The sequence below is a fragment of the Kogia breviceps genome, chromosome 5 (assembly GCF_026419965.1).
Source record: "Kogia breviceps isolate mKogBre1 chromosome 5, mKogBre1 haplotype 1, whole genome shotgun sequence".
Taxonomy (NCBI): domain Eukaryota; kingdom Metazoa; phylum Chordata; class Mammalia; order Artiodactyla; family Physeteridae; genus Kogia; species Kogia breviceps.
Window position 1 is genome coordinate 144468179 of NC_081314.1, and position 14050 is coordinate 144482228.

Below are 14050 nucleotides of genomic sequence, written 5' to 3' on the forward strand. Positions count from 1 at the left end.
CTCTAGCTATCATTTGTAATGACCATCGCCGTTTCTTTATCGTACATATTGCTAAAGGATTCTGGCCTTTACTTTGTAACTCAGTGGTGAATGATAAACACCAAATGTTGAGAGTGGCGGGAGACAGAGACGTCTTAGGAGGGTGAGTCTGGGACATAGTTTGTTCAGACGCACTGCTAGTCGTCAGGTTACGTTTTGGTAATCTGCTTTTTTCTTATGAAGATATAGGTAAGCTTAGGTAGCCGTCATGAACTTCTGGCCGTCGTTGAGTGAACTCATGGCGCCAGATTTGATTGGCTGAAGTTAAGAAGGCAGCGGCTGAGGAGCATCTCTTCTGCATATTCTCCCACGCGCCTGCGACCTCCCCCGTGCACGCAGATGCTCTCAGAGCTCTCGTATCCGATGGCCCCGGCATCTCGGCTCTGACTCACGCACCTTAGACCTACTATCCTGTTCAAAGCAGGGCTCATCCCCTCCTCTCCCAAGCCTCTCTCCTGCCCTCGCCTATTGCAGCAAATGGCACAGCCATGTCCTTGGTCGCAAGAGCCAGAACCCGGAATTCTCTTCCCTTCTCGTTGCCTCTCGGTGGATGTGTAAGGTTGATGTGTGCTTTAGACCTCCACGTGGACGTGTCAGGTCAGTGGCTGGATTCTCTTCCTGGCTCTGTGTCACCGCACAGCGCTGGACCCCTTTTTCGGTCCCTGGATGTGGCGCGCGTCTCCCACATCAGGTCGTTGACACACGATGACTGAGAGCCTTGGGTTCCTCCCGCCTGGGATCGTTCCCCGCCCTCCACCTTGTCCTTGGCAACTCTAACTCATCTCAGCTTCTGCCAGTGCTTGCTCTCTCGAGAAAACCTTCTCTGTCGCTAGCCTAGGTGAGGTCAGGACGGGTTGTCTCTGAAGATGCTTCTTCATGGCGCTTGTCATAACCCACTCAGGAGTGATCGGTAAACAGCTGTCTCCCCGCCCAGCCTGCGAGCCCCACCTGTCCTGTTCTCTGCTGTGTCTCCAGTTGCCCGGGCCAGTATCTGGGGCATCCTAGGTCCTCCAAGCGGATTTTCTAAATGAGCTCCGTGTGGCAGGCAGGGTTCTAAGATGGGGTCCACGATTCTCGCCCTCTGATACCCACACCTGTATAATTACTTCCCCTTGACTGTGGGTGGTACCTGTCACTACGATGGATGAATCACTCTCAAAATCAGGTTACATTTTGTGCAAAGGTGAAGGGATTTTGCAGATATAATCAAGGACCCAATCGGCTGACTTTAAGTTACACGAAAGGAGAGTAACTTGGGTGGGCCCGACCGAATCAGATGAGCCTCTTAAAAGAGGGAGGGATGTGGAGTAGCAGAGACAGGCTCCTGTTGGTGAAGAAGAGGTCAGCTGTCCTGCTATGACCACACGACCATGTGACCCCGCGGGGACCTTGTGACAGGTATTGGGGAGTGGCCTCTGGGGATGGTCTCAGCCCTAAGGGAACTGGGTCCTGATGACCACCAGTGAGCTCGGGTGAGGATCCGACCTCAGGTGAGAGCCCAGGCCCAGCCAACACGGTGACTTCAGCCTGTGAGGCCCTGAGCAGGGACCCAGCTAACCCGGCCCCGGCCTCCTGACCCCAGGAAACGGTCAGATAATGAATTCGTATTGTTTTAAGGTGCTAAGTTTGTGACGATTTGCTACACAGCATAGAGAATGGGTCCACACAGGCAAGCCACCCAAGAGTGTATCTTAATGTGAAACGTCAGCCTTGTTGTTCTGTAAAAATATTGCCTCAATCTGAAGTGAGACAAAAGTCTAAGTACCTCACAGACACTCTGGTCAGCTTCGTTTTCGTCAGCGTCATTTTTCTGGTCTTAGAGATCAGCCACAGGCAGGGGTAAGTGTGTGTGCACTTTGTGGCTTGTGTGGTGTGTGTAGTGTATGTGGTGTGTGTTTTGTGATTTGTGTGACGTGTGTGTAGGATACGCCTGCGTGTATAGCGTGCGTGGTGTGTGTGTGGTATGTGTGAGTGTGTGTACCGCGTGTGCGTGTGCACGTGTGGTTTGTGGTGTGTACGGGACGTCTGTGCTGTGTGTGGTGTGGTGCACACATCAGTGTGCGTGTATGTGTGACCCGCCGTGACAGCCAGGTCCACCTGGGCCGCAGGCTCTGCAGCGGCTTTTCTGAGCCGTGAGCAGACGACGTGATGCTGCAGGGCCACCTCCACAATAGCAGTTGTGGTCACGGCCAAGCAATGCATGAGGCCCCTTTTCTCTTCTGGTTTCCATCAGGCTCCAGTATGTCTGGCCTTTGCACCCATTAGAGCAGTGGTTTCCAGACACTCTTTAAAGTGGACAAATCCTTTTAAGTGTCATGTGGGAGACCCATGCACAACACAGTAGAAGTGGAGTGGCTCTTCCTGAAGCAGAGCTGGGAGGGAGCCCCATTACCACTGGGCACCTCTGAGGCCCCCCTAGGAGCCCTCGGACTTCCTAGGAAGCTGTGTGAGAATCACTGCCGCGGAGGAAGCTTTGACATATTCACGTGGTGGAAGGCCTCCCAGGACGTCCTGGTCTGTTGTGTCGCCGGTGTATCTGCTACTGCACAGGGCACATCACAACCCTGCCAAATGCTGCAGGACTCGAGAATCCCAAGCTGCATTGATACCGATTAATTGACAGGCTTTCCCATGGCACACAAAGCTTTCAGTGTCTCCTGAAGGGCACCACTGCTGGTGGTTAGGCAAATACACACACGCACACATGCACACATGCACGCACACACACACACACACACACACACACACACACACATACACAGAGTCCATCACCTTGAAGGTGAACCAGGGTGCGGTTACACTATCATCTGAGAACACACCATCCATGCCTTCAGGAGGATGTATGGCTCAAGAGATGGGTGGCCAGAGGAATCAAATATCCTGATGTCTGTTTATTTTTCTCTTGCTCTTAGCTCCACTTTCAGATGTCCTGCTAAACAGATCATTGACCATGGCAGAGAGGGACCAAAGATCACACATTACAGCTCCCATTGGCCTTTCCCCACAGAGCTATGTGCCTTTGGGATGTATTCAGTAAATATTTGCACTTAAACACAACCGTCGCTATTTATATATATGTAATGTTTTGTAGAAAAGGATCAGGGCTGAAACTACCTTCTGCCAGCAGAATGAAAATAACAATTGGAAAAATAATAGATTGCGTTTGTGTGTGTTCTCCTTCTCCATATGGCTTGGCTCAGATGATATTCTCAGCAAATAAAATGGTACCAGGATTTCACAAACGTTTTAGAATTCAGAATTAGCTGTCTTGTGTTCAAAAACAGAAAGCTTGATTGGCAAATAATCTTTTGTGGTCTTGCAGCCATAAAAAATGTGCAAGTTCTCAATGATTGAGCAGGCCTGGGAAGAGGACCTGAGACGTCAGTTGTTCTTACAGACCCTGAGAATATCTCCGTGGACCCACAACTATACTGATGGAACTGAGATTATGGACCTGATAATATGTCCAAGGATCTATATCAGACATCTATATCAAGATCTCCATATTTTTGGAGAATATGTCCAAGAATCTTTATAGAAACTGAGAAACTACTTATGGAACAGAAGACTTGTTTTCTAAACAAATATTTCAGTTGTGAATTATCCCCTGTAAAAGTAAATGCTTTGTTTTATTTTTCAATTTTATTTATTGAATCTATTTTTATTTATTTATTATTGATTCTGTTTTTATCTCTTTCACTAGCAGGTGATAAATTTTTCCTTTTTAAGATGATCAGTGACCTAACAACATAATTTAAAATTCCAGGCCCCGTGACACTGAGGGGTGAGGACGTTAGTTTAAGAACTGTTTTGGGCAGAGAAGTCCTCATTGAATGTTTGCTGTGAATGTGTTAATATTTCTTTACTTGAAAGGGCATCAATAAACAATGAAACTTCAACCTGTGCCTAGAATAGTGCTTTTTCCGAGGAAAAACAACAAATGCTGACAATTATTATTTTATATTTTTACATCATTTAATTGAAGTCGGCAGTGTTATCCAAACTTCAAATCATAAGACTGCACCGGAGCATCAACAGGGTTTATACTCTGACTCTGATTGCACATTCCTTTCAAGCAGACACAAAATTGTAATCGGTTCTGTAAACTGCTCAAATGTCTATTTATATTAGATATTGAGTCTATAAGCCTGGCTGGCACAATTCTTCACCATTTCTAGATTCGTGAATTTTTCATGTGAGTCTGGGAAATAAGCTCATTATTATACTAGTTTTTCTCTCCTTCTACCTAATCTCTGCTCTGCTTCTTTTTGAAAATGCTGATGATTTATCCCAAGTAAACACTGACACTCAGCTCTGCATCGCTCTTCGTCCACGTTAGCACAAGTGGAATTCTTGATCTCCTCCCTGGTATATGTCCAAGGCAGGGCCTTCCACAATTAACCACATCTCCCCATACTATTAGCACTGGATATGAAAGCAGAGAATAACTGATCGACAAATTACACTTTGGGTCTCAGGGTCAAGTTTTGAGACAGAGCTCTATGATTTCTAAAACTGGAGGAGGAATTAAAAATTGTTCCCAAATTACCAGTCAGTATGGAGCTGTTAAAGAGCTTTCCGCTTTTATTGGATTTCTGTACGTTTTTCTGAAAAATGCAGGTGTCAAAATTCATGTTGCCGATCAATTGGCTCTTTAAATAATAATTCCAGTGACATCTGTGTTATTGCTTAGCAATGCAAAAGAGGGTTCCACCCTCATTCTGAAGGAGTGGAGATCAAATAATCAAATGTCTAGTGTCAGGAACCATCCCACAATATGTCAAGCTAGGTGATGTTTGCACACATCACTTCACTTCACTTTTTATGTCTTAATTCTATGCAGTCTGATTGTCATGGAAATTTTGTACATGAAAAAAGTCCAGTTCAGAGAGAGTGAGGTAAGGTGTCAAAGTCCCACGGCAGCAGGTGGCAGAGCCAGCATCTAGACACAGCTCTCCGTCTATTACATTTTAAAAATTAAATATGGCTGTCTTCACCCGGGACATAGCTTTGTAGATATCTCTATGAATGTGTGACTTCCTAATGGCATTGCACTTTGACCTTAGATTTCCCTAAAGAATGCAATTTCTTTGGGCGGCATTGGCTGACACCTGCACATAACTGGGGATAATCACTTGTGTGTTCTAGAAAAACTGAGGGTAATGAGGTTAAATTTGTGTGCGGGAACTAGAATGCATGAAGCATGTTGGCTGCCTGCGTAGCAAAGGACATCAAAACTGCCAATACGTGGGCAGTCATGGGCAATGGAAAACGGCTCTCCCACCCACACCCTGCCCAGCTTCCTGGGGAACAGAGGTCCTGCAAGAAGACAAAATACCAAAACACAACCGCAGAGCCAAATCAGCACAGAATTCAGGTGTAGTGGTTCCCATCTCAACTCTGGCTCAGGTATAATTCTCAGCTCTGATTTGGAGGATTCCACAAGGGAATCAATTTGATATCAATTGCTCTTTCTTTTATTAAGGTGGAAACTGCTTTTCTCACTATTGCCATAATATGTACTATAAGTTAAATTATTCTTCAAAAAGTCTTCAGTAAGGTCCCTCAGGCTTTCCCTTAAAATAATATAGAAAACTATTTTACCATACAGTTTTTGTAGGATTGGGAAATAGTCACATAACCAAGTCCAAACTGTGATTTGAAGAATGTGCTACGATTTAAAATTTTACTAAATCATCATAAATTCTTGTAAGAAATTTTAAAAAATTAACACGAAGCTCTCACACTGAGAGCTTATGCTAATGTTATTCTAAGGCTGGCACAGCGTATGACGACGTAGACCATTACATAATTTTTAAGTGGAAAAAAGATGCAAATGATCAGAGCTTACACTAATAGCTAAAGAGTCACTGAAATTATTCTAATGGGATACAAAACAGGGGTGGCCCTGGGATAGAGCCCTGGGATAAAAGGCACTTTTGTTTAAAATAATCTGTGCCTTCCCCCACTCCCAAAAAAGAAAAATTATAGGGGAAGAGAGAAACAATGGATAAATCCAACAAAGGTGACACAGGAAGTGCTGGTCTGAATCGTGCTGGAATATTCTGGGAGGGCAGCAAAAAGTTTGCATGGAGCAAAGTCAAGAATAGGTGGGTGAATTAATCCTCTGACTCAGCCTTTCCAACAATAGCTCCTGCCCGGGAAATGCTGCCAGCTGGTGGGAGCCTCCTGTGTGTCCCCTGGAGGTTCAGATGGGACCTGAGCTCTCCCCCAACGAGCCGCCCCCTTTCTCACCATCCTCTTTGGTCCGAGTGAAGATCTGCTCGCTCCGCACGCCGTCCCCAGCCCGGGTGAAAGCCAGCACCTGGATGCTGTAGTTGGTGTATTTCTCCAGCCCGTCCAGCTCCAGGGAGGGCTGCGTGGTGGTGACGTTTTTAATCTCACCCAGCTCTGGAGGACAAGAAAACACGAACCTGTTACCGCGGCTGTGGGCACCGTCCTTGCTGCCCGGCACTGGGCCACGAGCCTCCATAGGTCGCGTCCTGAAATCACTCAAGGGGACTAGGCACAGTCTTCACGTGACACCAACACTCCGCGACATTTGGAAAAGGTCATTTGCATCAAACTGCCACAGGGCACAGGGCGGAAAATCGGTCTGGAAAACAGCAATTCACTCCAAGTGAAGTGTTATAAACCCAACGCTGGCACCGTGGCTGCCCTCCGGAACTGTCCCCACGCAGCTTTCCTGCACCCCAGGCCCCAGGGAGCCCGGACCACTGTACTCACTCTGCAGACTCTTCTGACTGCTCCTCAAGAAGCTTCTACCAGTCGAGTTTCATTTTTCCATTTAAAAAAGCAAACTCCTTTAAGGTAGACGTGTTTTTCAGCGCCTAACTTAAGTATATGAGCTACGGCAGCGCAGCAAACCCCTCCTGTCGCCCGGAGTGAACCCTTCGGCTGATGTGTCGGAAACGTGGTGCAGCTAAAGCTACTAGCAGCTAAAACGACTTCACATCCTGGAGCAGGATCGCCTCATGACGTGCAAAGATGCACCTTTACGCTGGCCTGTCTGAGGTATATGACGCACGGCAGTTTGAGAAAACGCAGGCGACGTGTTAAACACCGCCACGGGCGCTCTGGAGTTTGAAATGAGCCACTGGCGGCGGAGGAGAGAGGGGCCTGCGGACCGCTCACCCGAAGGGCAAAGGGGCCGCGTGCGGGATGTGCGCAGGCTGGTCCCCGTGCGCTGTGCCCCGTTACTCAGACCTGGGGTGGGAGACGGGGTCCAGGAGGGAGCCTTCCTTGGTGTGTGGCCACCTCTGCACACCGTGCACACAGTGGGGCCGCCCGAAAGGGTCTCTCGCGCTCTCTGGCCTCAGTAAAGGCAGCTGGCACGCCGTGCGCGCTTCCTTAGGTTCTGGGTTCCCAGGTTAACTCATTTACCCAGCATGACCATGCTCTTGTTTCCACAACCCATTCCTTGTACAGGAGGGGAAACTGAGGCAGGCGGAGGCGCAGTAGCTTCCCCAGGTCCCGGAGCCGAGCACCGGGGCCGAGAGCACGGACCGTGGCACCACAGGGCGTGGCCGCATGGCCACGGCCCCCAAGCTCAGCCACTCCCCGGGGTCGCTCGGTGGACCTGCATGTCGGCCAGATGAGATGCGTTTCTGCCAGCTGGCTTTCTCTTCCTGCTCTTTGTTTCTCTTTCCTCTTGTCCTTCTGGCATATTGCACGGAAGTGGGGAGATTACTGGCCAGCTGTTTTGTGATTACGGTGGCTATTTTTACTTTTCGTCATCAAAAGGATCAAGGCTGAACTGGACATAGCAGGATAGTTGAATTTAAAGTAAAGCAGGAAGGGGGCTTCCCTGGTGGCGCAGTGGCTGAGAGTCCACCTGGCGATGCAGGGGACACGGGTTCGTGCCCCGGTCCGGGAAGATCCCACGTGCCGCGGAGCGGCTGGGCCCGTGAGCCGTGGCCGCTGAGCCTGCGCGTCCGGAGCCTGTGCTCCGCAATGGGAGAGGCCACAACAGTGAGAGGCCCGCGTATTGCAAAAAAAAAATAAAAAAATAAAAATAAAGTAAAGCAGGGGGTAGCCAACGCTTGTCACTCACATGCCAGGGACCCCTGTGTGTGATGAGGGCTGTGAGGGGACGGGAAAAATGGGCACAGACACAGCCCCCGACCCCAGCAGGAGCCCGACGCCTGTTCCCGCCTTGGGCAGCTTGTGGATGAGTTCTGGGGGCCGGGATGCTTTGCTGGGGGGGAGAGAGCAGAGCAAAGGGTGCAGCCCCCAGAGATGCCTGTGGCCTAGTGTCTTCTGGGGGAGACCAGCTGGTGGCAGACTTTTAGGGGCCACAATCTAGAAACCACAGCAGATGGCTTATAAAAATGAAAAAAAAAAATGAAGTTTGCTCCTGTGGGGTCACTGTGCGTTTGGAAAGCTGACAATCGTTACCCTCAGATGGGTTAGAAATTCTCTCCTGGGAAGGAGAAGTCTGCCCTGGGTGACCATCGGACCTCCTTCCATTATGTGATTCATTTATAATTTTCATTTTCCTGAACATAGATAATACAGGTCAATTGGAGTAGGTTAAAAACTTCAAATGCTAATGGAAAAAGTTTAAGTATAGATCTCATCAAGATCTTACACACACACACACACACACACACACACACACACACACAGAGTCAGGGAAAACGCAACTCAGGGGAGGGGCTTCCACGGGGCTGTGTGCAGGGCTAGTTGTGAGAAATTGACTGTATCATGTGACCTCTTGGGGCCTCTGGTTTTATGCTTTTAAGAAGGACCCAGGGTCTCTACGTCACGGGGGAGGTATGAGCTCCAATTACAGTGCAGGGGAAAGCTGTGCCGACGGGACAGGGCTGTTCCCCAGTGAGACACAGGGATGGAGAAGAGGACAGTTAAGAGGGAGGAGGGCAAAGTGGGGGACCCTGATCTTTTTAAAGAAAGCAACACTTGACACAAAAGAATTACACCCGCTCGTGAATTACCATACTAATTAGAATTGGTATTTGGATACTGACTCATATTGGGGTTCATATTATTTGGATGAACTAATTTATCATGAACCATGAATAGGAATGCAGTCCAAACCCCTGTTCAAAATTACCCCCCCACCCCAAGGGTTTTTAAAAACTACCTGTGCCCCAGAATCGACCACAAAAGCACCTCATGCTCTCGGCTGGGAGGGTATGTCCCTGACTCATCAATGTAGAGGAAGTAAAAAGGAAAATTATGAAAAAAGCTGAATTCAAAACAGCGTGCTTCATTTGTCGTTCTTTCAAGCTCCTTTTCTTTTTTTATGGCTTAAACACGGATTTCTATCACCTACTTTTCATGGCCCCAGTGGAGTCATTAAAAAAAAAAAAAAAATATATATATATATATATATGGGACAATACGGTAGAAATTAGCACAACATTGTAAATCGACTATACTTCAATAAAATAAATTTTTAAAAATATATGGGAAGTAAAGAATAGTGTTCAGTTGAAATCATGAGTAAAATAATATGAAATTAATATAGAAAATAAATTCAGAAATCATACTATTTATAGTACAAAAAGTTTTTTTAAGAAAAACTTTATGTTTTAAAACAAAATAGTTTTATGTATTTATTTACAGCTTTCTTCATTCTTAAAGGGTCTAAGGAAGAAATCAAAATAGGGTTGAAAAGCAGCTCCAATTCCGATGGAAATAGTGGATTTTCAAAGTGTGCCATTTTCCTAGCAATCTTAGACTAACTGCTTCTGTCAGGTCTTAAAAATTCTTTGACTTTCAGATTATAAAGTACTCAGAAATTTCACCGACCTATTGTACATTTAACCTGTCCTATCAAATATATTAACCCGTTTTATCTGGTCATATTAACAATAACAAAATCCTTTTTAATGCATATTTTAAAAAGTATTTGGGGCAATTGCTAATCACAGCAGTAGTAACGATCTCTTTCTCTCTTGGCCTGCACAAGTGAGTGTGTGTGTGTGTGTGTGTGTGTGTGTGTGTGTGTGGTGTATTCTCAAGCTTAGCAGGTATAGTTCTTTACATGATCACTATGTGTTGTGTGTCTGTGGGAACCTCAGGGCCGCAATCTAAGAGTTTGTGCAGAAGAATCCAGTAATTCCATGAAATTCCCCGCTCTTGCATGAATGTCACTTCTCAGAGGCAGCAGGTCAGGCATGACTGCTCATAGCAGGTTTCTTTCTCAGCATTTGGAGATTAAGTGTAGAACCTCTACATCAGGCATTAAGCACACATCACCTTGATCTTCATACAGTGAGTAAAAGTATCTTTAGAAACTGTATGCATTGCCAAGCATTCTGTACTTAAAGACGTCTATGTTTTTAAATATTCAAGTTTTTAAAGCTTTGAAGTGTAAAGTTGACCGCACGATATTAACCGTATCATTCATCGCAGAACTAAGGAGCTTATAGGCATTACTAGCACATATGAGTAAAATGTGAAAACGTGATGAAGAGTCACCACCGGATTATGGAAATGTTTCCAACAAGAACAAAAAAAGGAACGGTTTTAGTGTAACACAGCCTTTAGGTAGAGTGTGTTAGGGTGTTTAATTTCATCTTATTCAAGACGAGGATTAGACTCCAGAACACGTATGTGCAACGATCTATCACTGTACTGTGTCAGTAAAGTAGATAATTTGAAATTCTTCATTGCTGCGTATTTTGCTCCTATGGGAATTTTAAAGCTCTGTTTGCAGGGAGGAGGTGAAGTGAATCATCTGTTTGACTCTGTCCCTCTGTAGGGCTGGCTGCGCCTTACTGGGCTGGAGGTTCTGTATACATCACACGTCCCCCCACTCTCACTAGGCTAGAGCATCCATCGGGGCAGATGCTGCAACCTCAGCGTCAAGCGGGAGCTTAGCACAGAGTAGCTGCTCAGGTAACACGTCTGCTTCGGGGGCCCAGAAGGTGAATCAGCATGTCTGCTGCGGCACTGTGAAAAGCGCTACCTGGACATCAAGGGAGTCGGATCTGGTCCTCCGCCCTGAGACACAAGTCTGGCTGCAGATGTAAACAGCTAAGCCTGGAACTCTGCTATTTACTTAGCAAATTAAGCTGCCTTTGCTAACGTGTCTTCCTTCCTTTATTCTGGCACCAGTAGTGGAGCCCCTGCAGCCTCTGAGGCCCAGCGTGTTCTGATTACCTGGGTGGGGAAAGCGACCGGGTTGGCAGAGCAGACTCAGGGGGTGCTGAGCAGAGGTGGGAAATGCCCTGGGGGCCTCTGTGTTTGCCCAGACTCAGAGCACCCCCAGTCAGAAGAGCTGCAGGAAGCCCCAAACCAGAGGGGAGGCACCCCCGGGGGCTGGATATGGGGAGCGGGGGAGGGTGCAGGTGTGGGCCACCCAGGTCCTGGGCCACAGGCAGAGAGCAGAGCCTTTCCTGTTAGGGGCTGTAGCTCAGGTGGGCCTGTCGTGCTCCTGGAGCGGGGCTCAGCCTGGCTCGGGGACGTCAGGCCTCTGTTCCGTTCAAGACACTTGGAGCCCCAATCTTGACCCTCCCTGAGCTGACCCTCTCTCGTGCCAAGCCTTGCCTCCAAACGGGAGAATTTTGTCCTACGACTTGAAAGAAAAAAATAATAATCACAAGGAAACAAGAAGGAAGAGAGGGAATACGAGAAGGAAAAAAGAAAAAGGAGGGGACAAAAATGGAGGGCTTGGAATGAAAGCAGTCCTCATGGGAATAATAATACTCCTCTCAAGGTGTTCTGGTTCTGGCGTTCTTCCTGAAGCCCTTCTAGTTCAACTACAGGAGCTGAAGGATTTTCCCTGCCGAGTCCTATCGGGGAATAGGAGGAGGTCAGCCTTTTAGGATACGCATCACGCAGAACTTTCTAGATACAGATCAAGGTTTTGGTGCTGCCTGCAGAGGCTTGACATAGATACTCATAATTAGGAAAACACATCTATTCCTAGATTCCCCAAGTGCCACCCCCTCCTATCCTTCAAATTGCTTTTTGAAGGTGTATGATTTAAGCAGCTGTGCACACCTGTTCAAATGTCAGATACGAGATGACAGAAAGACGTGGGGAAAGGAGAAAAGTACCCGCCGATAAACAACTGCCCACCCTGTGCTGAATCCCACGGCAGGAGGAGGCTGCCTGCAAATTCCATGGCGCATCCTTTGGGGCAAAACTCAAAGCTCTCGTTTAATCCTCTTACCTCCGTCCATGAGGTTGGCCCAGTAAATGACTCTGAACCCCTGGAGAATTCCATTCAAGGCTTCCTTGGAAAGTGTGGACCAGGATATTGATATGCTTTCTGGTGATGTTGCTATGGCTTGGACATTTTCGGGGGGGTAACTGGGCACTGAAATTAGATAATTAGAATCTGTGATAACTGTGGGTGGTTTAATTAGCAGAGAAATATTGAATAAGCGACATTAGTTTAATATTTCAAAGTACAGGAAGAGAAAAACTTGCACTCAATCCCCCGAGTTAAGGAAAAAATGAGTACCATTTCTCTATACAAATATTATGATAACTCAGTAAAATGCAATGACTTCATATGACTTCCCCTGTCTCTCTTTCCAGAATAACTGCTTCACTTTTAAGCCCCAGGCTTACGGAGTTGAGAACACTTCTGATCCTATTGCATGAGTAAAAGACCATTGCTGGGGCTTCCCCGGTGGCGCAGCGGTTGAGAATCCGCCTGCCGATGCAGGGGACGCGGGTTCGTGCCCCGGTCCGGGAAGATCCCACATGCCGCGGAGCGGCTGGGCCCGTGAGCCATGGCCGCTGAGCCTGCGCGTCTGGAGCCTGTGCTCCGCAACGGGAGAGGCCACGGCAGCGAGAGGCCCGCGCACCACAAAAAAAAAAAAAAAAAAGACCATTGCTGGTCTGGCTTATTTTCCCATTAGCCTTGCAAGTTACTGTTGTAAGTTACATGTGCTTTATACGGTACATCTCCTCATATTGAGTAATACCTGGCATGTAAGTTGAAAGCCTCACTGTCGAAAGTGCCAAAAAGCAGACACGTCATCGTGTTCACTGTCCCATCCCCAGCAGGGCCCCTTTCAATACTATACCATTCGTCAGAGGAAAGAGCGAAAATGGACTAGGATACAGGCCAGAAGGATATTTGAAGTATGTTTCATGTGGGTTTATGCAAACCTTAAACGTGGCTGGGAGAGGGGGCAAAATAGTGACTGAATTGCAAACATCAGTGAAAGATGAACATCAAAGTGAAAAACCAAAGGCATATCTAACCAGGCCTGCAAAGACTATGAAGATGGAAAGAAAATCCTGGACTTCTGGTTGCTAGCTGTCTAAGACTTCTCTCCCTGTGAAAACGGTCAGAAATTATAGATACAAGTCACCATGTGTGTTCTCAAACCTATGACCCAGTGGCTAGTTGCACCAGAGGCAACTGCCGTGCAAGCTTGCTGCTGGAAAAATCTACCACCTACTCCTACAGCTAACCCTATATCTGACCTCTGCACCTAAAAGATGGTGCTTCTGGACACTAGCGTTCTGTCTCTTTTCAAGCATTGCTGGAAAATGTGAGCTCTTAGGTGGTCAAGGTGGGAGGGTACATTAATTAATTCCTTATGACCGCTAGGGAGCGCTCAGTCACCGTGAGATTTGCTCCAAGGCGGCTCGTTCCTGTTCTCTGGTCTCAGAATGCTTGAAAATAAAGAGAAAGGAAAGAAGAAAGAAAAGAAAAGGAAAGGAAAGGAAAGGAAAGGAAAGGAAAGAAAAGAAAAGAAAAGAAAAGAAAAGAAAAGAAAAGAAAAGAAAAGAAAAGAAAAGAAAAGAAAAGAAAAGAAAAGAAAAGAAAAGGGAAAGAAAGAAAGAAAGAAAGAAAGAAAGGAAGAAAGGAAGGAAGGAAGGAATGAGGGAGGAGAGAAGGAGAGAAAGAAAGAGAGAAAGAGGAAGGGAGGAAGGGAGGAAGAGAGAAAGAGAGAGAGAGAGAGAAAGAGAGAGAGAAAGAAAGAAAAAAGAGAGAGAAAGAGAGAAAGAAAAAAGAAAAAGAAAAAAAATCCTCCTTTACATTGATTTGTGAGAA

At 46.9% G+C, this 14050-nt stretch overlaps 1 protein-coding gene across 3 annotated transcripts in view; it reads right to left on the bottom strand.

The window, feature by feature from the left end:
- DSCAM (DS cell adhesion molecule) overlaps positions 1–14050 on the bottom strand; it is a 738508-nt gene that overhangs the window by 93555 nt on the left and 630903 nt on the right. For all 3 annotated transcript variants that reach the window (XM_059063980.2, XM_067035143.1, XM_067035144.1), the window contains exons 18-19: positions 12206–12352; positions 6295–6450 (exon numbers count right to left, since the gene is read on the bottom strand). In XM_059063980.2, the coding sequence (XP_058919963.2) occupies positions 6295–6450; positions 12206–12352 (303 nt within the window). The remainder of the gene's footprint in view (positions 1–6294; positions 6451–12205; positions 12353–14050) is intronic.